The sequence below is a fragment of the Somniosus microcephalus genome, chromosome 33 (genome assembly GCF_052327205.1).
Source record: "Somniosus microcephalus isolate GS21.2 chromosome 33, FLI_Smic_1.0, whole genome shotgun sequence".
Taxonomy (NCBI): domain Eukaryota; kingdom Metazoa; phylum Chordata; class Chondrichthyes; order Squaliformes; family Somniosidae; genus Somniosus; species Somniosus microcephalus.
Window position 1 is genome coordinate 29,000,707 of NC_141019.1, and position 27,975 is coordinate 29,028,681.

General features: G+C 43.4%; 1 protein-coding gene across 2 annotated transcripts in view; it reads right to left on the reverse strand.

The window, feature by feature from the left end:
* Nucleotides 1–27,975, reverse strand: part of spats2 (spermatogenesis associated serine rich 2) — a 112,109-nt gene that overhangs the window by 60,809 nt on the left and 23,325 nt on the right. The window contains exons 3-4 of one of the 2 annotated variants that reach the window (XM_085972843.1): nt 6,654–6,730; nt 2,434–2,513 (exon numbers count right to left, since the gene is read on the reverse strand). In XM_085972843.1, coding sequence (XP_085828969.1) covers nt 2,434–2,472 — 39 coding nt within the window. In that variant the 5' untranslated portion in view covers nt 2,473–2,513; nt 6,654–6,730. The remainder of the gene's footprint in view (nt 1–2,433; nt 2,514–6,653; nt 6,731–27,975) is intronic. The other variant, XM_085972842.1, reaches the window with a different exon arrangement.

Below are 27,975 nucleotides of genomic sequence, written 5' to 3' on the forward strand. Positions count from 1 at the left end.
TTGGATAAGCATAATTTAATCGGACAGAGTCAGCATGGTTTTATGAAGGGGAAGTCATGTTTGACAAATTTGCTCGAATTCTTTGAGGACGTAACAAACAGGGTGGATAAAGGGGAACCAGTGGATGTAGTGTATTTGGACTTCCAAAAGGCATTTGACAAGGTGTCACACAAAAAATTACTGCACAAGATAAAAAAAAAAAATCACAGGATTGGGGGGTAATATACTGACATGGGTGGAAGATTGGCTATCTAACAGAAAACAGAGAGTTGGGATAAATGGTTCGTTCTCGGGTTGGCAATCAGTAACCAGTGGTGTTCCGCAGGGGTCAGTGCTGGGACCCCAATTCTTTACAATCTATATTAACGATTTGGAGGAAGGGACCGAGTGCAACGTATCCAAGTTTGCCGACGATACAAAGATGGGAGGGAAAGCAGTGAGTGAGGAGGACATAAAAAACCTGCAAAAGGACATAGACAGGCTAAGTGAGTGGGCAGAAATTTGGCAGATGGAATATAATGTTGGAAAGTGAGGTTATGCACTTTGGCAGAAAAAATCAAAGAGCAAGTTATTATCTAAATGGAGAGAAACTGCAAAGTGCTACAGTACAAAGGGATCTGGGGGTCCTGGTGCATGAAACACAAAAAGTTAGTATGCAGGTGCAGCAGGTGATCAGGAAGGCCAATGGAATCTTGGCTTTTAATGCAAAGGGGACGGAGTATAAAAGCAGGGAAGTCTTGCTTCAGTTATACAGGGTACTGGTGAGGCCACACCTGGAATATTGCGTACAGTTTTGGTTTCCATATTTAAGAAAAGATATACTTGCTCTCGAGGCAGTTCAGAGAAGGTTCACTCGGTTGATTCCGGAGATGAGGGGGTTGACTTATGAGGAAAGGTTGAGTAGGTTGGGCCTCTACTCATTGGAGTTCAGAAGAATGAGAGGCGATCTTATCGAAACATATAAGATTGTGAGGGGGCTTGATCGGGTGGATGCGGTGAGGATGTTTCCACTGATGGGTGAGACTAGAACTAGGGGGCATAATCTTAGAATAAGGGGCTGCCGTTTCAAAACTGAGATGAGGAGAAACTTCTTCACTCCGAGGGTAGTAAATCTATGGAATTTGCTACCTCAGAGAGCTGTGGAAGCTGCGACATTAAATAAATTTAAAAAGGAGATAGACAGTTTCCTAGCTGATAAGGGAATTAGGGGTTACGGGGAGCAGGCAGGGAAGTGGACGTGAGTCTAGGTTCGGATCAGCCACGATCCTACTGAATGGTGGAGCAGGCCCGAGAGGCCATATGGCCTACTCCTGCTCCTACTTCTTATGTTTTGAAATGAGTACTGCATTCAACCGCCACACAACTGTGACATTTCTTTCAGTGTAACATAGGCTCATTTCGACTGTTTGAGCCACATATATGATCAGTGGGCTGGACTCGGGGTCATATCCTTAGCTGGCAAGTTGAAAGCAACAAACATCCACTGTTAAAGACACTCCACACGACTGCGTCTTCCAAATATAATGTTGCGCAAATTTATAACAAAAGAAATCTAGTGCAACGTATAAAAGAAAGCTACAGGAAACTCTCGTTTAAACGACACCTAAATATCCAGAATTCTCTAATAACCGGCAAAATTCATACTCCGAAAACAACACCTCAATAACCGGAAATGTTGCCGAGTCCGAGTCTCCCGCGGTGGTCAGTGGGGGTAGTTCTCCAAACTGCCACTACTCGGCTTCTTGGCGCTGTCGGAAGTTTCTTCCGATCCGAACACCTCAATAACTGGAAATGTTGCCAAGTCCGAGTCTCCCGCAGTGGCCGAGTTAGTCAGTGGGGGTAGTTCTCCAAACTGCCACTACTCGGCTTCTTGGCGCTGTCGGAAGTTTCTTCCGATCCGAACACCTCAATAACTGGAAATGTTGCCAAGTCCGAGTCCATTTAACACAACATTCTGTAGGCGAGTCCCCAATTATACTGCACATTTCTTGATTTTTAAATTTTTGTTTGTTAAAAATAGCCTCGGTAGATATATCTCTCCGTTATCCAGAATTTTTAATCAACCGGCACCATCCCGGTCCCGTCGGTGCCGGATACCAAAGAGTTTCCTGTACTAGGGTTTAAAATTAGCTGCTATGATAGCACAGTAAAACAAAGGGTTACAACAGATTGTCCATGTTTATTTAAAATTAGCTGCTATGACAGTTGAATCGTTTTCAGTGAAAAAGATCAGGTCGTCTGTTGACAACTATGGGCAGATTTCCCAATCATAGCCCAATTAAAACTAATTTGATTTCATCAACTGCCATTTCCTCGACAATGCAATGGGAATTGTCTAGCATAATTCTATAATTACACGACAAAAGGGCACAATTTTCTTGCCAGTGACTCGTTCACTAAATATGGTAAGCTAAATATAGAAAATATTGCTACCTTTTCCTTGATGTTGTCGTTGGCTCCTCCTTGGGCCATCACGGCTTTGGATCTAGTGTCAAACACGACTCCAGTGGGATCTGTTCAGGAAAGATTTACAGAATTATAATCTTCTATCTCTTTCACTGATCTCACTGGAATTCCAACACACAGATACAGGCAGAAACAGTGAAGAACAAAATATAGAAGGGAGAGAAGTTGCCACAATCAGTGAACCACATTCTAAGTGGCTGGATTTAATCAAGTTTAAATAGAAATTATTCTCTTTCAGATCTAACAATTTAAAAAAAATGCAAAAGATGCTGTAAAGGGACTTTTCTCTTTGCTGTGACACAGACGTCTCTATCTCTAAAATCTCCTTAATAAGAGCAGTCCAACTGCCCCAAGAAACTTATTCTCTGAACTATGGGAAGCTTCCAGGAAATAAAAAAGGAGCATTTTAAAGCATGCTCCTCCCGCTCAAATAATCCCAATGCAATAAGGACTCACTCATCTGTGAAGTATTGGAGCAAGTTTGCCAATATTGGGGGAAGCAAGTGAATCAACTGCTGAGCTTGGCAAAAGGAGGCTTCTTAGAGTTCCTTTTGGTGTCCTTGTTTGAGCTCCTTGAACTCTGGTGTGAAGGCCTTCCTTTACCGGGCAGATCACCCTTGACTGGGATAGCTTTGGAGGTACTGCTGGTACTTCTCAAAAGCTTTAACAACTGCTCAAAAGTTGCTTTGTAAATACATTCTTCCCAGTAAAAATATTCAGCAAGTTTTGCCTAGTTGTGACTGAAGTTCCAATCAAGTGGAGAATGCATCTCAGCACCATGAATTCCCAATAAGAGCGCCTTTCCTGTTACAGGGAAGTGTTACTGTAAACTTCAGATTAGATAAAAAGGGCCACATTTCAGCCAACAGAATATTGAAAACAATTGAACAGTCTCTTACAACCTCACAACTTCCAAGAAACAAAGTTGCCACGTGGAATGTTCTGTATTTCATTGTGTTCATGCTACTTGAGGTTTTGATTAGTGCTGTTTGTGTGGCTTTTCACCTGGCCTATGAAACACTTTCAACTGTTCAGAAGCACCTCGTTCATAGAACAAACATTCAACGTGTCGATCTTAATCAATGTAAAATCTAAATGTACAGCTTTAAGTTTGAATAGAACACATTGTATATTAGTCCTCAGTATAATGAGGAACACACTGGCCCTTAAAATCAAGGTTGTGATCCTTGAATGTAATAATCCTGCAGCCCGCACTAGAGAATCAAGTTATAGCACAGGCATTGGACAAGTACATAGAAAAGCTACTTTGCAGTGATGCAGAGTGCAGAACACACCAGTTAATGTGAACATTTTGCTAAAGAAAATTTTCCTAAGATTACTGATCATTACCCAGGACCATGGGACAGTCGGGTGTATAGCAGTTTAGTCTGGAGCTGCCAATTTATTTTTCTCTATACAGTTATCTCCCTCTTTTAGGCATTTGTATACCACACGGGGCTTCGATGAGGAAGTGAACTGCACACTGCCACCTGGCTAATGGTAGTGCGGCACACATGCATGGTATTTATCATCATCTTCTTAGGCAGTCCCTCGGAACCGAGGATGACTTGCTTCCACACTAACGATGAGTTCTCAGGTGACTGATGAGTCCAATGCGGGACCTACAGTCTCTGTCACAGGTGGGGCAGACGGTGGTTGAAGGGGCGGGTGGGTGGGGTGCTTGGGTTGACGTGCGCTCCTTGCGCTTGCTCCCGGCGAAGAGACTCGATGTGTTCGGCGCCTTCCCGGATGCTTCTCCTCCACTTTGTGCGGTCTTGGGCCAGGGATTCCCAGGTGTCGGTGGGAATGTTACACTTTTTCAAGGAGGCTTTGAGGGTGTCCTTGAAGCGTTTCCTCTGCCCACCTGGGGCTCTCTTGCCGTGTTGGAGCTCCGAGTAGAGCGCTTGTTTTGGGAGTCTCGTATCGGGCATGCGGACAATGTGACCCGTCCATCGGAGCTGATCGAGCGTGGTCAAAGCTTCGATGCTGGGAATGGTATTTATACCCAATTCTTTATAGGCAAGGAGTGGAGGGGAGGAAGTGAGAGGTCTGAGTGCCAGGAACCACCATCTGCCTGGAAGCTACTTCTTCTTAGGTTGAACAGAATTCCATTTGAGACACATATACCCCTCATTTCCCTCCCCCCCCAGACTACAGTTGTTTCTATCCGTAAAGAGGACCGTAGCAAGGTGAAAACGAGAGGAATCCAGCCAACATAGTAGGTTTCACTTTATACAAGATTGTGCAGCATTATAGGGTTCAGGGGGAATGCAGTTACATTGCTTTCAGTAATTATTGTAAGGCTCTGGAATTAGTGCTATGCCACCGGCGGGCCTCATGAAGTAGTTATAGGTTAGAGGAGTATCTGGCTAAATCTTGGATTTTATCTGGCTTGTGTAAGCCAGCTCCAAGATCCATGTACAGGTTGCTGGGAGACTCACTGAACCAATCTCCCTCGAAACATCAGTGAGGGAAGGCCGTCCACTATCAACCACCCTATTCAATATCTTTATCAATGATGCGGTAGATGGTATCATAAGGAATGGCCTTCGAGTGTCTGTTCCAGGCACTTGATAGTATTTCAGTGCTTCTTTTTGCACATTCACATGACATTTTTCTGTCTGTTGTCTTAGTGGAGGTGTTAACTCATTTAACACCCGTGTTTAAATAGTGAACAGAGGAATGTCATATGAACATGTGAACCATTGGTCCACCAGTATAAACAGTAAATTCTAGGGTTGAACCGTCAAAAAAATAGAATTCATAGAAGAAAATTGCAATGTCATCACTGCTTTGCACCAAAGTGATTGAAATTTTTTTTTTTTTTTTTTTTATAAATATAATTTTTTTTTAAATCCTATACAAGAAACAATTTATGATTTCTTGTTAAATTGAGAAAGCAAATGAACTGAGCCAACACCCAAACGGCACCACACCTCAGGGCTGAAAGAGAGGGAAAGTAAATGAAAGAGCGCTTAGGTGACACTAAGCTCGCGTTTTAAAAGGCCTGAAGCTGTAAGAGGAAGGAACGAAGTTCCACAATTGAATGTTCCAGGAAAAGAATGTTATCGTGCGAGACTGTGCAGCGAGTCTTAATTACAACACATTTGGGACAATCGGGTGGTTGGGGAAATAGAGCATAGGCTAGCATATCTGCAGCTTAGTTGGAATAAGAGGGGAAAAGCGCAGGCGGGCATTGACTTTTCAGGAGAAGAGACAGACACACTTGTGCTTTCTAAAAAGTTAAGATTTTTTTGAGAGGAAAACACATGTTTAGCACAGAAGACACCAAGCTTCTTGGATGCAGCTTTAGCAACAAAGGAGTAGGTGGAAGTCCATTTGGGGTCCACCTTGAAGTATCCCGTTTTGGCTTCTGCTTAGCTGGATATAGAATTTGTCCACAATAAACAAAATAGATCTAAAGTTTCTAACTTATGAAGAAGTCACACATATGAATATAAATCTGAAGCTTTAAATACAAGGCAGCTGGGCTATAAGAGATGTCTTAAGAATATGTGAAGAAGTTGGTGAGGGAGTGCTTTGTGTGTTTAGTAGCTCCATAAATATACAGCATGTACCAAATCAGTGGCCCATGTAATCCAGATATTCAGAACCAAGAAAAATGGAGACATAAATCAAGGAATCACAGACCAGTAATGCAGAAAATACTCAACGACGTTTTACGAGGTGCTATTAATTTTCATCTGAAGTGCACAGTAGCCCGAAGTGGAAGTCAGCATGGTTTCCGAAACAATAAGCCATATTTCATAGATCGATTGAAATAATTTGAGAATGTAACTCGAGTTAGGAGAGAAAACACTCAGTGGACAGATACATTTGGTTTTTCAGAAAATATTTACTAAATTTCTGCACTGATCTTAAATATAAATGTGCGTGGAATGAACCACAAAATAGCTGTATTGAAATCTAGCTTTAGCGATGGTAAACAGATGAGGGTCAGAAAAAAACGTGCTTCTCTTGAAGAGTATTAGATGCAGAAATGCATGAAATGTTTTCTGAAAATCCAAGTGCATTGTATCCATAAGGAATACCTCATCTCATTCGCTTTCACCAAGTAATGTGGTCAGACAACTAGTATAGGGAAGAGCACCGTCGCTGAAAAGGCTCCACAGTAAAATGGCTAATATCAAATGGCTATTAATGTAGAAACAAAAAGTAATGCGTACCGGTAAAGGTAGCAGCTTGGCGGGTTGTTGCTACTTTGAAGTGGACTGGCAAATTTGGGGATTGGGTGAAGAAAGTGCTAAATATGGAAAAAGAAAAAGGTCTGGTTATGATTATCAAGCATTGAAAGTATCCAGAGACCATAGAGCACATATACCAGAAACGCTGTTTACGGAGGTCACGGACCATCATCAAAGACCCTACCCACCCCAGCCACAGTCTGTTCGCCCTCCTACCATCTGGGAGACGCTACAGATGCATTCGTACCCGAACGACCAGATTTAGGAACAGCTTCTTTCCCAGGGCTGTCATCCTACTGAACTCCACAAATAAACTCTAAAGCCTGCACATCTGCCAATGCACTTCATTATGTTTATGTATTTACAAGCTAAATGAATGTTGAATGTTTAAATGTCTTAATCAAAATGTACACTCTCGGGAGCCGCAAGCCTACATTTCGTTGTACTGCACTTGTGCACTAACAATGACAATAAAGTTGATTATTATTAGAATGTGAGGCCATTCAAGAGTAAATGTGTTCTGGATGCCCCTCAAAAGACATTTTGATGGCAAAACGAAACAGGTTATTTTAACCTTGTATAATTCATTGGTACGGCTAAGTTTGGAATCGTGTACAATTTTTCTATCTTCAAAAGGTCATTGCTTTGATTGGGGGTAGTTCCAGAGAACTGAGTTCAGGACTCAAGAGCTCCAAGTTATGAGGATTTGTTACTAAAATTGGGAATTCCACTTTTTGGTGTAGGACTTGAAAATACTGAAAAGAATGTATAATGTACTGAAAGCAAGTTATTTAATTAACTACAATTACAGGAATCGAGGACAAAAGCACAGAATCGGTAAATCTCAAGCAAATCAGTTTAGATTTCTTTTCCTTCTCTATGCAGCGTGGTCAATATGTGGAATATATTGCCATTAAAATTAATGCAATATTAACTAAATCCTTTAAAAATGTGCTGGATATAAATAATTATAATAGATTGAACATTACTGGGTTAGTCATAAATACAGAAGATCAAAACTAGATGGAACACTAGGGCATCATTTTTAATCGGGATTATGCCATTTGCAGAATAGAAACGTGAATGCAGATGTTCAGGGTCGAATATTCGACATATATGCGAGTTTTTCCACTCTATTTGTCAAATTTCTCTGTGACCCCGAAGGCACATTTCTCTTCTTGAAAGCATTGTCTGGTTATTTTGTCTTCCACTGTACACAATATTCACTCGGTCCAGTGGAAGGATAACTCTCTTGAAAGAATTTCTCTCCCCATACTGTATGGCAACAGAATGCATCATGTGCTGTACCCACACTCCTTAGCGCTAGTTAAAATGCTCCATAAAGTTACAGTGGTACTGCTCTATGGCTAAACAAGGGCAAACCTTGCACCCAATGAAAAAACTCGATGGTCACCTGGAGGGTGAGCAGAAGCTAGAAGATGGGGATGGAGAAACAATGAACCCTGGAAAAGGTAGGAAGGGTTGGAATAAGTGTGCACCAAGACAATCGTGCCCAAATATCCCACAGCGTATCAACTTTCAAGTCTTCATCCTAATCTTCAAATCCCTCTGCGGCCTCGCTCTACCCTACTTTTGCAATCTTCTCCAGCCCACCCCACCCCCACTTCACCCTCTGTTCTTCTGAGTAGACTGGACAAATCCCCAGGAACTCAACCGAGATTGTTCTGCATGCATATTGTACAAATCAGCTGTTCAGGTGGGTTAACGATTTTAGTTGTTGGAAACCCACCTGACCCATCAGGCATTTCACTGTGTGAAGTGTTAATCCCTGCTGCAGAGACAGACGTATTCAATAAAAGCAGTTTAACCACCCATCTACAGATTCTCTAATTTCGCCAAATCATTGCATTTCCAATAATCTCTGTGATGCGCTATCAATTACTCATAAAAGACTGAGAGTTAGAAGAGTAACTAAAGGCTTTTATTAACAACAGAATGGAGGTCTGCCTCGCGTGGTCGACCGGTCCAGGATACAAAGGGCTGGGGAGCAGTCACCTTTATACTAGGACCTGTGGGAGGAGTCAGCCGAGGCATGTCCAGGCATGTACACAGTGGAATACAAACAGTGGTTTACCACATTCACCCCTTGTTTAAAATTGAGTCCGGCGGGGTGAAGTGTATTAAAAGTTAGTGTATTGGAGTCTCTCCGGAGGTCTTGTCTGCCGCTGTGATCGGCGTGGCGACGGCAGGGGTAGTGAAGCTTCCGGCGTCGAGTCCAGCGTAGGCTGTGGCACAGGCGTGTCGTCCTCGTAGATGTCGAGCGGGTCGCGGGGCCCAGGCCTGCCGTCTGCTGAGGCTGGATATCGGATCGTGTGTGGGGGTGGTAGTGGGTTACTGCGGCCCCCGAGGGTGCAAGGTCTCTTATGGAGACTGTGTCCTCCCGCCCGTCCGGGTATGCGATGTAAGCATACTGGGGGTTGGCGTGGAGGAGGTCGACCCTCTCGACCAGGGGGTCCGTTTTATGGGTCCTCACGTGTCTTCTCAGTAGGACCGGCCCTGGGGACGTCAGCCATGGCGGTAGCGACGTCCCCGATGTGGACGTCCTTGGGAAGACAAACATTTTCTCATGAGGGGTGGCGTTAGTGGCAGTGCAGAGCAGTGACCGAATAGAGTGGAGCGCATCCTGCCAGCGGGAGGTTGGAAGGCCCCTAGACTTTAAGGCTAGCAGGACGGCCTTCCAAACTGTCGCATTTTCTCTTTCCACCTGTCCGTTCCCCCGGGGGTTGTAACTGGTGGTCCTGCTTGTGGCAATACCCCTAGTTAGCAGGTACTGACGGAGTTCGTCGCTCATAAACGATGAGCCCCGGTCGCTATGGATATAGCTGGGGAAGCCGAACAGGGTGAAGAGGTTGTTCAGACATTTAATGACCGTGGCACTGGTCATGTCCGGGCAGGGGAAGGCGAACGGGAAACGGGAGTACTCATCAATAATATTGAGGAAGTACACATTGCGGTCGGAGGAGGGGAGAGGCCCTTTAAAATCAACGCTCAGGCGCTCGAAGGGGCGAGTGGCTTTTATCAGGTGGGCCCTGTCTGGTCTATAAAAGTGCGGTTTGCACTCAGCGCAGACTTGGCAGTTCCTGGTCATGGTCCTGACCTCCTCAATAGAGTAAGGCAGGTTGCGGGCCTTGATGAGGTGGAAGAACCTGGTGACCCCCGGGTGGCAGAGGTCATTGTGGAGGGCCCGCAGTCTATCGATCTGCGCGCTGGCGCAGGTGCCACGCGATAGCGCATCCGGGGGTTCATTTAGCTTCCCGGGCCGGTACAAGATCTCGTAGTTGTAGGTGGAAAGTTCGATTCTCCACCTCAAGATCTTGTCATTTTTGATTTTGCCCCTCTGCTTGTTGTTGAACATAAAAGCAACTGAACGCTGGTCAGTGAGCAGGGTAAATCGTTTTCCGGCCAGGTAGTGCCTCCAATGACGCACAGCCTCCACAATCGCCTGGGCCTCCTTCTCAACAGCGGAGTGTCTGGTCTCCGGGCCTTGGAGGGTTCGTGAAAAGAAGGCCACGGGTCTCCCCGCCTGATTGAGGGTAGCGGCCAGGGCAAAGTCGGACGCGTCGCTTTCCACCTGGAAGGGGATGGATTCGTCCACTGCGTGCATGGTGGCTTTGGCAATGTCCTCCTTGATACGGTGGAAGGCTAAGCGGGCCTCTGCCGTCAAGGGAAAAGAGGTGGACTTGATCAGCGGACGGGCCTTGTCCGCATAGTAGGGGACCCACTGGGCGTAATAGGAGAAAAACCCTAGGCACCTCTTCAGGGCCTTGAGGCAGTGGGGCAGTGGAAGTTCCATAAGGGGACGCATCCGGTCGGGGTCGGGGCCGATGACTCCGTGTTCCACAACACAGCCAAGGATGGCGAGGCGGTTTGTGCGGAATATGCACTTCTCCTTGTTATATGTCAGGTTTAGGAGTTGGGCGGTGCGGAGGAATTTTTCGAGGTTTGCGTCATGGTCCTGCAAGTCACGGCCGCAGATGGTCACATTGTCCGGATATGGGAAAGTGGCCTGCAACGCATTTTGATCTACCATCCGGTCCATCTCCCTTTGGAAGACGGAGACCCCGTTGGTGACGCCAAAGGGAACCCTAAGGAAGTGATAGAGGCGGCCGTTTGCCTCAAAGGCAGTGTACTGGCGGTCCTCAGGGCGGATGGGGAGCTGGTGGTACGCTGATTTCAGGTCAATGGTCGAGAAGACGCGGTACTGCGCGATCTGGTTGACCATATCAGCTATGCGGGGGAGTGGGTAGGCGTCCAGCAGGGTGTAGCGATTTATTGTCTGGCTGTAGTCGATGACCAGGCGCTGCTTCTCGCCGGTCTTAACGACCACAACCTGGGCTCGCCAGGGGCTGGTGCTGCCCTCAATAATCCCTTCTTTCAGGAGCCGCTCCACTTCGGTTTTAATGAAAACCCTGTCCCCGGCACTGTATCGCCTGCTCTTTGTGGCGATGGGCTTACAGTCGGGGGTGAGGTTAGCAAACAGTGGTGGGGGGGTGACTCTGAGTGTGGAGAGGTTGCACCTGGTGCGCGGCGGGCAATTTGGAAGCTGCTGGCTGCGGACTGTGAGTGGGGGTAGGGGTCCACCGTACGCCATCGTAACACTTTTAAGGTGGCACTGAAAATCTAACCCCAGCAGGACGGCAGCGCAGAGGTCAGGCAGGACCAGAAGTTTAAAATGATCGTGCACGGTCCCGTCTACTACGAGTGTCACCACGCAGTAGCCGCCGATGTCCGCCGACTGGGACTCGGAGGCCATAGAAATCCGCTGTTGCGCAGGCAGGACTGGGAGAGAGCAACGCCGCACCGTGTCGGGGTGGATGAAGCTCTCCGTGCTCCCAGAGTCAAAAAGGCAGATTGTATCGTGACCATTTACCTTAATGTCCATTGTGGAACTGGCCAGTTGGTGCGGTCTCGCTTGGTCCAGTGTAACGGATGCCAGCGTAGGGGTCGGTGTGTCGCTGCGGGTATCAGATGAGGCGGTGTCGAGGGCCTGCTGCGTCCCGGCTGTCGTCCAAGATGGCGGCGTCCACGATCCCCATGTGGCTGGAGGCGTCCAAAATGGCTGCTGTACCGGTGATTCGCACATGGCCGGGGAGGTCCAAGATGGCGGCCCGCATGGCCCACACGCGGCGCTGCTGGGGTTCGGGGTGGCTTTGGCCCTGCAGACGCTAGCGTAGTGTCCCTTCTTCCCACAGCCCGAGCAGATCGCAATTTTCGCCGGGCAGCGCGCTCTGGGGTGTTTTGCCTGGCCACAGAAGTAGCATTTCTGGCCTTGGGGCACTGCTGTCTGGCCTTGGGACACTGCTGCGGTAGTTGGGCCGTTGTTGGGGTGTGGCTGGGGTGGCACGGCGCTATGAGGCGGTCCTACCGTGTCCCAGGCTGTCATTCCCCGCGGCGTCCACGTTGCAGAGGAGTAGGCATCCATGCCCTGGTAGGCTGCATCCAACGATAGTGCGAGTTCAGAGGCCTTGTTGAGGTCGAGGTTACTCTGCTCCAACAGTCGCTGTCGGGTGTAATTGGATCTGTGGCCCGCTACAAAAGCGTCCCGGATAAGTTCCTCTGTGTACACGGCGGCCTTTACATCCTTACAACCACAGGCCCGGCCAAGCACAGACAGTGCCTGAAGGTATTCCACGGTCGATTCCCCAGGTTGTTGTTTACGACTCCCCAGGAGGTGCCTGGCGTACACTTCGTTCACTGGGCGCGTGTACTGGTCCTTGAGGAGCTTGATAGCGTCCGCGTACAAGGTCGCGTCTTGGATGACAGAGTACACTCGGTGGTTCACTTGGGAGGTCAGGACATCCAGTTTGTCCTCGTCCGATTTGATTGCTTCGGAGGCGGTCAGGAATTTTTCGAAACACTTAAGCCAGTGAGTAAACTTGGTGGATGAGTCCGCCTCCCGATGATCTAAGTCCAGGCATGCTGGTGTGAGGATCTTCTCCATTATAAAAATGTTGTTAATAAAATTGATGCGCTATCAATTACTCATAAAAGACTGAGAGTTAGAAGAGTAACTAAAGGCTTTTATTAACAACAGAATGGAGGTCTGCCTCGCGTGGTCGACCGGTCCAGGATACAAAGGGCTGGGGAGCAGTCACCTTTATACTAGGACCTGTGGGAGGAGTCAGCCGAGGCATGTCCAGGCATGTACACAGTGGAATACAAACAGGACAAACAGGAATACAAACAGTGGTTTACCACACTCTGTCACAATCAGTGTCAGCTGTGGCTTAGTGGGTAGCGCACTTGCCTCAGGGTCAGAAGGTCGTGGGTTCAAGTCCCACTCCAGAGACTTGAACACAAAAATCTAGGCCGACACTCCAGGGCAGTACTGAGGGAGTGCTGCACTGTCGGACGTGCCGTCTTTCGGATGAGACGTTAAACCGAGGCCCCGTCTGCCCCCTCAGGTGGACGTAAAAGATCCCACGGCACTATTTCAAAGAGGAGCAGGGGCGTTCTCCCCGGTGTCCTGGGGCCAATATTTATCCCTCAACCAACGTAACAAAAACAGATTATCCAGTCATTGTCACATTGCTGTTTGTGGGAGCTCGCTGTGCGAATTTCCTACATTACAACAGTGACTACACTTCAAAAAGTACTTAATTGGCTGTAAAGCGCTTTGGGACGTCCAGTGATCGTGAAAGGCGCTATAGAAATGCAAGTCTTTCGTTATGGTCAAATTCATAAGACATCAGTGGCCTCCCTGATCTGTAACTAGCTTGTTAAATGGCGTGATCTGCTCACACGATCCTTGCGAGTGTTTTTGAAAAGGCACAGTAGCAGTGCTGTACCAAACTGGCACATCTACACCAGGACAACCACTGCGTGACAGTGAGTGCAAGAACATGCCACATCATAAAATGGCATTCTGTTCACCTCTATATACAGCAACACAAATCGCTTCCTTCAAGGTATTCAGTTAGCTGTTAAAATGGCCTGAAACTAAAACTCTGAATTTGCCAAAAGTAGGACATTTTCACGATTCAATATTTTAACTATAGACCAAATCTAAATTTCTACTTGTAAATGGTCCGCAAGCCTTTATGGGCTTTAAAGAGCAGCTAAGGAATAACCATGAATTCCATCAACAGGTTTTTTCCAGATCTTACACTATTTTAATTTTCTATGCAGAAAGTTACATTATAGAGTGGCAGCATATTCAACAATTAATCAAACACACTCTAAGTCACTGCATTTCAAACTCATAAGCACCACAGACAGGAAACCAGAAGAATTGTAAAAATTAGTACCAATAAAACAAAATCACTATTATTTATTCACACCGAGCAACGTCATGGAGATGAACCATCATATTTTTCCAGACAGGTCTGAACTATTGTATATTTAGATTAGAGTTAACAGAATAGAGACAGAAAAGGAGCCGTTCTCACCATTTATATAAAGTTATTATCGAATAACCACAGCCTCCTTCCAAATTTAGAGGGGGAAAAAAAAATCATGTTCTGCCAGTAAACATCTTGTGGGAGGAGCACGGTGGAAATATCAAAAATAAAAAGGGTACTTTTTTCTACGGAGGTAAATTACAAAGGATTAAATCCAAAAGGCTTCTTTATTGCCCAAAATTGTCCATCCAAACTTATTTTATCTACTTAAAGAAACTGTTACCTGCTTTCCTGGTAGCTCTAGAACAAGCCATTCTGAACAGCTCGATGGAAGTTTTGCACTTTAACTCTCAGCATTTTTATAAGCATCTCAGAACAGGCTCTGGGTGGACTCCAAATGTCACATTATAGCTGTGCACTTTAGTTCCTGTTTGGCCTGCTTCGAATACTTGTACTTAAGACTGTTGTCACGTTGCCAACAAGGATATTGCATCCCCTTGCGCTGAAGGAAAGGCATTGTACGGGCTCATCATTCTGGCCACAAATGTTTGGCTATCCACTGCTTTAGAATCTGGATCCTTGAACAATCAACTACACACACAAGCCTATGCTAGCAATTGAATTACACACTATTGCTCACTTTCCACAACTCTGAAAAGGTACAAAATGCTTGTGCAAAAACAAACAAACCCAATCTGATCCAAAGAAAAAAAATCAAAATGGCATTCCCATTCACTATTACACAACAAAAATAAACTGAAACATTAGAAAAATTATTTGCAAGCAGTTTGAATGTACAGTAATTAAACCTTTCTAACTGGTGTTGCCGCTAACTTATACTATAGCTAACCAGGATTACAGATTACTAGCACAGTCATATGCTTACTCAACCGCACTCTCGTTCAACTGTTTTTATTTCATGACTACTCCGGCAATGTCAAGCACGGACTGCCCAATTCGTTACCAAGTGATTTCTATTGTCTACTATGTGGCTGTAGCATATAGGCGAAATCCACTTCAAATGGAAACCTTAGCTGATGAGGCAATTCCACTTGCCATTGCCCCAAGTATTTTCCTAAGCAAATCTGAAGAGTTTTCTGGTTTGAAATCCCAATGACACAAAGACAGCCATAACACAGCACTTCAAGACAGGGAGGGGAAAGGGGGAACCCACGACGAACCACCCCATTTCAAAGCACAATGCAGTACTGTGGTATGCAAACTCAATGATCATGGTCTCTCCCCCAAACTTAATTGTAAGTTATGATACAAAAGAACAGTATAACCAGAGTTGGGCAAAGAGCATTGCATATCCAGATAAGTGATTGATAATCACAATATGAAATACCATCAATTTCTCTACAAAAGTGCTCTGACGTCTACAAAGAATTGTTCTGATGCAGTCAATAATCACCGCCTTTCTCAAATACATCAAACAAAAATGACCTTTTGACAAAGACCTTTATCCGGTTATCCAAATTCCCCAGCTGTTTAGAAACAATGTGGAAAAGAACACACCCATACATCAGCAACAGAACGTCCACCTAGCAACCGGGACAACCACTGCTCTACCTGTTGAGGTGTTGTACAAACATTGGAACAGGAGTAGGCCATTTCGCCATTCAATGACATCCTGGCTCAGCTTACCCAACAAAAATCTATCGATCTGTCTTGAAACTTTCAATTGACCTGGAACCCACAGCCTTTTGAGGGAGCGAGCTCAAGATTTCCACAAACCTTTGTGGAAAAAGTGCTTCCTGCTTTCACTCCTAAATGGAGTAGGTCCAAGTTTAAGATTGTGCCCTCTTGTTCTGGATTCTACCACCAGAGGAAATGGTTTCTCTGTATCTAAACCATCACATCCCCACAGAATAAAAGCCAAGTTTATGCAACCTGTCCTCATAAATCAAACCCTCTACGCCCCGGTATCATTCTGGTGAATCTGCGCTGCACCCTCTCCAAGGCCAATATATCCCTCCTGGGGTGCGGTGCCCAAAACTGAACGCAGTCCAGATGGGGTCTGACCAAGTCTCTGTACAACTGAAGCATCGCTTCCTCCCCTTTGTATTCCAGCCCCCAAGATAAAGGCCAACATTCCATTAGCCTTTTAGATTACTTTTTGTGCCTGCACACCAGCTTTTAGTGATTTGTGTAAAGTTCCATAACACCGTATACAAAGTGGGGGAACTTTTTTGCAAAAACCATACAGGATGTTGTGATCTACCAAGCCATTAAAAAAACCTGACATCTTTCCATTGCATCAACAGAAAATGGAGATGTCAGTACTAACAAATAGCCCCCGAGATAAGTAGGACTCAGCATGTGACCTATGGGCAAGTGTTCATAAGTTACAAGGTTCTATTCTCCAACACCTTCCTTAATTTACCGACAATTCCATGTAATGCACACAACCGGATCTTTAGTAGAAAAGTAGATCCCAACTAGAATTCTTTAGCACGGTGTGGATAAGCAACACAATCACTTTACCAAACCTAGTCAAATGAATTCTTGTTGCTCATGGTAATGGGGACCAGCTAAATGTTGAGCACAAGTCTTTTTGAAATATGCTTTCCATTTAGCAACAATAGTGTACATTACACACATATATGCATTATACACGCAGACACACACACTTCGGCATGCTGTAGACATCACGTTCAGTTACAACTGTGAAATAGTCTTAAAAAAGTTACGTAAAGCTGGGTGCTTTGGAGCTGGAACTGGCCAACACTTTACAGAGTTCCCTAACCAACTATTAAACGCCGAGTCATGCAAGCTTCTGTTTACTTATACTTTGTTGCCTTAAAAGGGATACGACACAGATCCACTTTGGCAGATTATACGTTGTATAATACGTGGCATGAAATGCCTGCCCTCAAAGTAGCACAGCACTGTGAGCAATGCCACAGGAATTCCACTAATACTTGTGGAAATCTGAAAATGAGCAAAATTTTAATCAGGAAATTTCAGATACTTCCCGCATAACTAAGGATATTTATTTTCAGTTCCTACCGATTCCTCCGACTCCTCTCTCCCAAAATATAAACCGTCAGATTCTAATGTGCTATTTTTAAAATAGATTTTCACCCACAAATTAGCTGACTTGTCCAAGAAGATTTGATGCAGGATGAACGGTGTTAAACATTTGATTTAAAGCGATCCCTTCACAAAAGATACTGGATTAAAAGCAAAAAAGAAAAAAATTCCTGTTACAGGGTTTGAACTTGGCAAATTTGGACTCGGACTGAGTCCATACTTCAGAGAACAGCTACTTTCAAATCCCCCATCACCATTCGGGGATTTCGTTTAAAATAAAATGTTTTAAACAATTAATCCTAAATTAAATTTTAGTTTTGAATACTCTTCCAGTTTTAAGTTAACTCGTAAGACTAAATGAATCGGTGTACAGAGCTGTGTTTCTTTAAAAAAAAAGAACTTGAATTCTGTAACTTGAACTTATACTAGTTGAGCCCATGATCTACACTGACAATTCCAATGCCGTACTGATAGAAGTGCTGTCTTTCCAACGAGATGTTAAACCAAGACCCTGTCTGCCTGTTCGACTAGATGTTAAAAGATCCCATGGTGCTATTTGAAGAGGAGAAAGGAGTTCTTATGCTATTCTGGCCAGAATTTCTCCCTCAGCCAATATGAACAGATTAACTGGCTATTCATCTTACTGCACTTCAAAAAGGTAATTCACAGCACGAACTACTTTGATGCTAAAGGTGCAACAAATGTTCCTGTTGCAACAGTCACACTGACATTCAAAAATCCAAGCAGCATCAGAGGTCCGGTAGGTTTCTTTAACAAAAATACATTTTTATATGTTAGGAGACACATGGTGCACCCAGACACGCCATTATGATTGAGTCCTGTTTAACCTTTGTACCCTAAATTATTTCAGCTCTTGCATATCAGATCATTCTCACGAGTGAAAGCCAGCTTCGTATATCTTTGAGGGGGGGGGCTATCTTTGCTTTATGCACCCAGGGAAGAAACAGCAAACCCTGTTTGGGCATTGGACTAGCTTCTGCCGCATAAGTTCTCACTTCAGTCTTCAAGCGCAGTAGAGCATCACATCGGACCCTGTTTCAAGTTTAAAACAGCAAGTAAATTTATTAAACAATGAGCAAGCAAATAATCTAACTCTGATACAATAGTTGTATATTTACAGTAGAAAGTCTTTTATTTAGCTACTCAAGTAGAAAAAATATCATAACTCTAAGAACTAATCTAATCTTTTACAAATGTCTTTTAAAATAGAGCATTTCCCCATTCTTCCAGGAATTTCAAACGGTCAGGCCTTTTCAAATCACCACTGGTTGCCTCTCTGCATACAGTTGTACATCAAATATACACAGAAAGGCAACTCAGGGTGGCATTTCCACCATCCACCGCAACCGTCGCCTTCTCAAAAGAACTCGGCCAGGTTTGTCAAGCACGACTTCTCTTTCTGAAATCCCTGTTGGCTGCTTCCAATCATTTTCTTTTCATTTAAATAATTAGTCATTTCATTTTAAAACTTTCCAAAATTTCCCGTACCACAGATATTACACTAACTGGTCTGTAATTATCCAGGTTAGTTGTCTCTCCCTTTTTGTTAATGGGCATTACATTGGTCACTCTCCAATTCTCTGGCACACATCCTTCTCAATAGAACCCCGAAATATTCCTTTCCCCATTTTCCTCAGGATCCTTAGATGTATCCGGTCAGCTCCTGGCACTTGTCTTCCTAGGTTATTTTTTTAAATATATAGATTAACAGAAAGGAACCATGTTTTTAACAAACTGTGCAGGTGTGTTTTATTTGTTATGTTGGACTAAGGGTCATAAAGCTGGACACCGATATGATTTACTGAGGAACAGCCAAGAGCTAAAATTGCAAGCATATCTTCGTTTACGTGGTTGTTTCCTGAAGTGGCGAACGAAGGAGGAGGTAGAGGGGGAATCTGGTCCTTCACCTAGGATGCATTGCTAGACTTTTATGCTCAACTGAGTGTCTCTGCACTGGTGTTTCAGATACCACTGACAGGGAGCAAGATCGTGGAGTAGTTGGCTTACTCCTGAAGATAATAACTCAGCGGAGTGGCAGGTTCGAGATCCGAATCTCCACACTTCAAATCTGTTGCATCGTAAACTGGAGCGGTGCTTCAGTGCGCTAATCTACATTTAGCATTTCCTATTCTTATAGTATTACTTTAGAAAAAAAGCACTAACTTGCACTTAGGTCAAGTATTTCAAGCATGGGGAAGAAGCAGGATATCTCAGGGCATTAGTTCGGGGGTGGGGGGGGGGGGGGGGGGGAGGGCAATAAAGAAGGGATTTTCAGTCAGACAGAAAGAAGGTAGCTGGGCAGGGACGGCCTACTAACTAAAGAATTTTCATTATTTTATCAAAATCTGCGTGTAACCTTTCTGAGAAGGAGGGGGTTTCTCTAAGACTGACTTCCCGAAACTCCTTCAAGTCCAAATTCGACTCCCCAGATTACTGAAGGTGCTGGAGTCAGTTAGTGCTTCCCAGGCCACATTAAAATCACCAGCTTTGGATAGCTTCCCCGCTATAAGCTTTTCAGGTGACTCACTTTAGTGGAGTGGTTAACCAAGCATCTATGAAAGACACTCCCCCTGATAACATGAAATTAGTTTTAATATTAACAGGAAAACTCAAAAGGACCCTCCAGAATGTAGGAGCTGCAAATACATCGATCTCCTCATGGTCAACATCACAAGAAATCAGCCCATCAACTCTATTTCCTCTACAGATAATGTGTAATCTAACTTTCCTGGTCCGTAGAACAAAATAAAGCAAATCTCCACATCCACACTACTCATTCCTGACTGGTCACCTTCCTTAGCATATTTTCATGGTTTCAAAGGGCCAGAAACTACCAAGTTTTACGAGGCATTTACTCTGTACCAGCAGTAGGTTACTCTTTTGAACCTCAACCTTCAGCCTTTTACTAGACATCAAGAATGTTGGTTCCTTCTTACGAGTACAAGAATAAGAGCAGAAAGTCTAAGGCTACTTAGATATTCCCTTGCCACATATCCTGGAATTGTATTTCCAAGGGTATCTCTACTATGAAAAACAATTTGAGCCCTGTAGCAAAAGGGGTTACCGCTACAATCCCATGGTGCAATAAGTTTGTCTATATCGAATCAGGAAATTGTGGGGCATGTATGTAAAGTTAAAGATGAATTATTTTATTACCGTCATTGGTTTTTAATGTGTTTAATAAAATAATTTTGTTTAACTTTACACACAGAGGAAAATGCACCCATTTGACAAAACGACGGAGCAAGGAAAATGTTCACAAAGGCCACGGAAAAGAAAAGAAATCCGAGATGTAGCAAAGTTTCAGATATAGTATTCAGCTGAACAACACTGGGCATTCACATTTAAACTAAAAATCAAACAGTAATTATTTTCTTCGATCAATAGCACTTCTTTTGTTTCTTCTCTCCTACCTCCACCAATGAAACATTCATTACTTTGTTGTGGAGGAAGGGGAAAACGAGCCCTGGGGTCCAAGTACTAGAAAATAATAATTTGCCTCAATTAAATTTGAATTGAAGTAACTGAAATGTCAGATACACTTAATTGTATAAAAAATAATCATTCCTTTTCCCCATGCCACCTCCCAGATGAAAGGCCTCTGCCACATTAACTATTAAGTGGTGCGCAAAAACAGGGTAGATGCAGAGAAGCTGTTTGCCCTGGCTGGAGTGTCTAGAACTAGGGGGCATAGTCTCAGGATAAGGGGTCGGCCATTTAAGACTGAGGAGGAGAAATTTCTTCACTCGAGGGTGGTGAATCTTTGGAATTCTCTACCCCAGAGGGCTGTGGAGGCTCAGTCGTTGAGTATATTCAAGACAGAGATCGATAGATTTTTGGACTTTTAAGGGAATCAAGGGATATGGGGATTGGGCATGAAAGTGGAGTGGAGGTAGAAGATCAGCCATGATCTTATTGAATAGCAGAACAGGTTCTTATGTTAACAGCAGGCAGTAACTTGCCGTTTGATTGCCGTACCTCCTTCTCATCAGGAAGAATGCATCTTTCTTTGGTGGAAGCTCCAAGCAGCCACTTAAGAAAACCTTACCCAAAAAGAACATCCAGCTTTTAAAAGTAAAATAAGCTTGTATTTTATTTACATCGCTAGTTCTTTTCACTCAGGAAATAATTCTTACTCTCCTGAACTTGAGTGGCATTTGGAAAGCCCTTAGGTAGGTCAGTGCAGAAGGGGACTTAATAATTCACAAAACAGCCAAATTTGCCCTTTGAAGTGGAACCTAAATTCTGCAAAGAAAAGCAAGCATTTCTGCAATCCTCTCTTCCCTGAATTACATCATTGTTGTACACAAAGGATTCCTGTTTAGCTGCAGACCAGCAATAGTTACTCTAGGCTGCTTTGATTGATGGAAGAATACTTTATCACAGACTGAACAAAACGTAGTCCGATGCAGGATTCTAAATTAACCTTTGCCCTCTTTCCCAAGACAAGTATACATCTTTTCCGGGCATGTTGCCAGATTAGCAAGCAATTTTACCAGTTGAGGCATACGAAGATTGTTAAAGTGATGTCTTGGATTAATCTACAGAACAATTGAGTTAATCAAGCTCCGACTTCAAAGCCGCTCCTTTCCTCTTAGCACATGAGCATCAATAATGCAGTTTCTAAATTGAAAAGATGCCGTGTTTTCTCGAGGCAAGTCTTGTTCGGATTGTACAAACTTTCAATATACAAAAAATAGCTCAATGATACCAGTCAGCCAAATCCACGACATTTTGAACACTGGAGAAAAAAAAGATTTTTGTAACATTGTAGTATTGTCATGTCCAATTATTCTCATAGGATTTCCAAATTTCTTGTAATTTAACTATATTATTGCAGATATACAAGTGGATTGTCCTGAAAGTTAAGTAACAAAGGACACTTGCACAAATACACTATTTTTACAGATTAATCTTGTGCTGTATGAACACAAGTTTTAGCCATTGTTAAATATTAACTACACAAAAGGGATTAGGATTACAGATGGTTAAAGGCTGCAGTAACCAAATATAATAGCACAGTAACAGTCTATAAATATCAAATTATCATTTGGAATTAGTTGGTGTCAGAACTATGTTCAAGTACATTGCAAGTTGAACAACATCCTTCCACGGGTTAATTTAAAAGTGTGATCTTCAGATATGATCTGTACTTAACAGTCTAAAGGTGATTCAAACTACATTCTAAGAAAGAGGCAATCTTTAGAAACCTTTTTCTGCTTAAGTTAGTGGTATTTAGCAGCTTCCGCAGTTTGTTTAACCTTTGACCTTTTTTCTTTTCCTTTAAGGAAACACATTCCACAGTCCAATTGTTTTTGGAAGCTACATGCCACGTCCACATTTTCCTCCCCGACAAAGCCATTAACACTTTTGTTGAAACAGAAAACACTGAATTTTTATTCCTAGATGGTATGCTTGTTCTGCTTTGCCCCAGTTTACCAGGTGTCAGTGGTCTCGATTCAGAGATCAATTACTGTTTCATTCATAGATTTCTCTCCCATAATAGACTGCAGATCATTCGGAATTCTGCTTTTTAGTTTTGCCAATGTGTATGGGTTGTCAAATCCCCAACACGTCTAAACTGCCATTCCCAAGTGTAATAAATAATCTCAGGCAGCCAGTGATGGCTAGGCACTACTTTCGGTGAAAATCACCAATTAAGTATCAATATCAAATTATAGAGCCCCCTAATGGACACAATCAGATATTGTTGTTGCCAGGCACAATGACTTCACAACTATAAAAACAAGGGAGTAAACAATTGTTTTATTAATTGTTGTTAGGAGCTTACTTAACCCATTAACTGCTTGTTCAGAATACAGTATACTAGCATCATTGAAATGTTCAAATTTCAACCATCTGAGCCACTTTGCAAATGTATGTGGAATTATTTAAAAACAAGATCGAGGGGGATTGACAGGGCAGATGCTGAGAGGTTGTTTCCCTTGGCTGGGGAGTCTAGAATTAGGGGGGGGGCATAGTCTCAGGATAAGGGGTCGGCCATTTAAGACTGAGATGAGGAGGAATTTCTTCACTCAGAGGGTTGTGAATCTTTGGAATTCTCTACCCCAGAGGGTTGTGGATACTGAACTGTTGGTATATTCAAGGCTGAGATAAATAGATTTTTGGACTCTAGGGGAATCGAGGGATATGGAGATCGGGTGAGAAAGTGGAGTCGAGGTCAAAGATCAGCCGTGATCTTATTGAATGGCAGAGCAGGCTCGAGGGGCCGTATGGCCTTCTCCTAATTCTGATGATATGCATTTTCTGCACAGATGTCCATCTTTGTTTCAACAGAAGGTGTTCAGAACCAAGTAAAATCAAGTTGAAACCTCACACGGTTAAGAGGAAAGATAGAAGATTGCTACAGGTGTCAGTCACATAAAATTGATCCTTGTAAGGCAAACTTTATTCCCCTCCTCCTTGGTCTTGCCATTCTACATGCATGTCCTCTGACATAAGGGCAAGCAAGTGATCTGCTCCCAGGTTCTTTCTGTTCTTAACTGGTATAAGGAGATGGCAGACAGCTAGATGACAGGCAGGCAGGCAGATAACCTCCACATGAATCAGCTCCTTCAAGCGAAGAGGAGAAAATAACTGGGAGCATTGAGGGGAAGGAGAGAAGAAAACCAATAATCTTAAAGTAAATGTCCAGTAATCAAAGTGGCAATATTTTCAACTGACATCCGATGTGGTGCCCTTCCCTTGGGAACAACCCATGGTTTGTAAGTTTCCTTCACCTTAAATTAGGAGTTGCTATTAGCATAAAAACTGCACGCCCACCTTGGTGATATTGCCTCCAACCCAGCAGAATTAATTGCCATGAATGAATTAATCTGCATTTCGAGTAATTTAATGAGTCTCTCAGACACACTGACTACATTATATATAGATTATAAAAGGCAACTATCAGGAACCAACAATAAAACCCTAATGGACTGAAGAATCCAGAGGTCGAGGAGAGTGCCGAATATCAAAACACTCCTGCCCAGCCGTCACGCTTTGTAAACTTCAGCTCATCCAAAACTCTCCTGCCTGTATCCTATCCCTAAGTCCTGCTCACACATTACCCGCCCTCTTTAACCGACACTGGCTCCCAGTCTGTGCAAAGCCTCCAATTTAAAGTTGTTTTGTAAACTGTATTGTATCTCTATACTCCATTTTAAAACTAGATATTGTTCTAATTTTTTTTTAATAGTAATTTCTGTATACCCTATGAAATATCACTACATGCCACCTACAAATGTTAAGTGAACAAGGATTTCAATGGTTTGTGCATGTGAAAGTTGGTAAATGCTTAATATCCAATCTTAAAACTTAGCAAAATCTTAATAGAAAGAGTACACGAAGGAGTAATTGAACTTATAACACAAAGTAACCCATTTGCTCCCAAATTTTTATATTCACTTGACCATTTGGTACCACATTGCTCTCCAGGATGAAACAAATCAGAAGGGCCCTTTGAAAGAGTGCCATGCGTCACACAAACCTGCCAGTTTCTACAAATTCGGTTAGAATTGATTGTCACACAATCTCCTCACCCAAGCTTCTCCACTTGAGCCATTCTCATAGGTGACATTTCAATTTTTTTTTATTTTTTATAAATGTACAGAATTTCCAAACCAAAATGAGACTAAATTCTTGACAGCAAGTTATTCCTCTTAGAACAAGCCAGTCTCTGTTCAAATGCAGACTTATGGCAACAAAACCTGAATCATTCCGAGAGGCTTAACTGCTAATGGGAGATTTTGCTGCAACTCTTCTGAAAACTACCTGTACTGGATTGGAGGGGTTTAAAGCATCTTAAAAGCATGTGGTTCAGGAGCAATTTACTCACATTACTTAAAGGCTGAAAAGTACCTGCACCAATCTTGCTCGAGCGGTTTGCTAAAACCACCCCCCTCCCGCAGTAATTCTCTCATTTCCTCCCCGTGTCTGGAGTGAAAGTTTCCACCTTCTGTTTAGCACTTGGTATGGTCAAGATCAAAAACTCTGTATGGGTTAAATATTTAAAGTGATGGCTGTCTGAAATTTTTGACTACATTGGTACGCAGCCCAAAATTAAGAAAGCCTTTAATGTTGATGGAAATGAGTCAGCTCCTGTGCTTGGATGCGCACTTGAGATTTAAGACCAACATTTTACAGTAGCTGGGAAACCAAGTCATTCAAAAGTAAATGTGTAAAGCTCTATGACAGTAATTCCAGACAATTCACACTGAAAGCAACCTGCCGACACACTTTGTTAGTCATCGGATTTCCTAGCCACGCCATCGCCAGTTGTTCTTTTGTAACGTGTGCTCTGCTGTTTTTACAGTATCTGCAACCTTTTAATCCTTAACTGAGGAAGGCAACTTCAAATTAGAATAATCCCAATCTTTTACCAACATCTTTATTTCAGCTTCTAGCTTCGACAGCAAACAGTGCATCAATTAACTAGAGAATAAAAAATATACAAAATGGACAAACAGGCCTCACTCCAAAGAATAGTTTCAACATTTACTTTGTTACGATCAGAACTATCCTGAATACTGCATTGCTGGCTTTGGTATAACAAATAGTAAGAGAAAGAAACTGAAAACTAGAAGAATTCACATTTTCATTGTTAATGCTATGCTTACTGTTTGGAACATAGTCGTCGTTTGCTTTGAAGAGTAACCTGTAGAATACAGCAATACAATTTTGTCAAAAAACTGCAGCTAAGAACTATCCACGTCACCCGAGAAGCTTGCCCTAAAAAACAAAAGGAATTCAATTTCGTAGAAATGAATTGGGAGAATCCACCTCGACAGATTTGTTCTCAGGCAGAACTTGCTCTTCGGTGGAGATCAAACCCTGCAAATGCTAAAAATCAAATTTTTAAAATGCTAAAATACACAACAGGTCCGACAAAGAAAAAAGGCAGGTTAAACATTAAACGGTTAGACCGTTTTATCAGACCTCCACGAGAAACGTGAATTGCCTTTTATCTTTTCAGGTGCTGACCGACCTGCTTTGTATTTCAGCATTTTCCATCTTTATTTTCACTCTTTTGCAGAGCAGCCTGGGCCCCAACCCTGGAAATGCCCCACGTTCTGATGAAACTCATACTACTGCATAAGAACATATCCAAGAGGACAGACCTGCACACAAGACAAAGCAAAATTGGAAACATAACATACTTCAATTGCCTCCCAAATGTTCCACTGGATAATCATTAGAGACCTTTCCCAGTTTTCCCCATCCCCAAAACAAACATAATAGGTTATAGAAGAACTTGTTATCATTTTTTGTGGTATACATCAATGTTTTAGACTTCAATGTAGGGGGCCATGATTAAGAAGTTTGCAGATGATACAAAAATTGGCCGTGTGGTTGATAGGGAGGAAGAAAGCTGTAGCCTGCCAGAAGATATCAATGGACTGGTCAGGTGAGCAGAAAAGTGGCAAATGGAATTCAATCTGGAGAAGTGTGAGGTAATGCATTTGGAGAGGGCTAACAAGGCAAGGGAACACACTATAAATGGTAGGACACGGAGAAGTGTAGAGGAACAGAAGGGCCTTGGGAGTGCATGTCCACAGATCCCTGAAGGTAGCAGGACAGGTAGATAAGGTGGTTAAGAAGGCATACGGGATACTTTCCTTTATTAGCCGAGGCATAGAATACAAGAGCAGGGAGGTTATGCTTGAACTGTATAAAACACTAATTAGGCCACAGCTAGAATACTGCGTGCAGTTCTGGTCACCATATTACAGGAAAGATGTGATTGCACTGGAGAGGGTACAGAGGAGATTTACGAGGGTGTTGCCAGGACTGGAGAATTTGAGCTATGAGGAAAGATTGAATAGGCTGGGGTTGTTTTCTTTAGAACAGAGGAGGCTGAGGGGAGAGGGGCCTAGATAGAGTAGATAGGAAGGACCTATTTCCCTTAGCAGTGAGGTCAATAACCAGGGGAGCATAGATTTAAAGCAATTGGTAGAAGGATTAGAGGGAAGTTGAGGAGAACTTTTTCACCCAGAGGGTGGTAGGGGTCTGGAACTCACTGCCTGAAAGGGTGATAGAGGCAAAAACCCTCATCACATTTAAAAAGTATTTGGATCTGCACTTGAAGTGCCGTACCTACAGGGCTACAGATCAAGAGCTGGAAAGTGGGATTAGCCAAGATAGCTCTTTTTCAGCCGGCAGACACGATGGGTCAAATAGCCTCCTTCTGTGCCGTAAAGTTCTGTGATTTGGGAAGCAGCTAAGAAACACATACAGTGTGTTCACTGTACATTAAGAACTTGCATTTTTATACAGCGCCTTCCATGACCTCGGGACGTCCCAAAGCACTTTACAGCTAATGAAGTACTTTTGAAGTGCAATCACTGTTATAATATAGGAAACGTGGCAGCCAATTTGTGCTCAGCAAGATCCCACAAACACCAATGAAATAAATGATCAGATCATCTGTTTTAGGTGTTTGAGGGATAAATATTGGCCAGGACACGGGAAGAACTCCCCGGCTCTTTTACATTCACCAGAGGGCAGACGGGGGCCTCGATTGAACGTCTCATCTGAAAGATGGCACCTCGGATAGTGCAGCACTCCCTCAGTACTGCACTGCAGTCCCAGCGTAGATTAGGTAATCAAGACTCTCAGTAGTGGGGCTAGAACTCACGACCTACTGACTTAAAGATGAGTGTGCTACATGTATTAAAAATATATACTATGTAATTATTGTGCAGTTACGTCTAGCCCGCATATGGATCCAACTTTATGGTGCGTCAACGTAGAACATTCCTGACCCTGTATCAATATTGAAATATGATCAGCCCTACTCTCTAAAAAGGAAAAACCACTGCACAGTATTAAAAGAATCAACAACTTTCCCCCCCGGGGAAAAGTTAAGAATCTTAGTGCTCAAATGA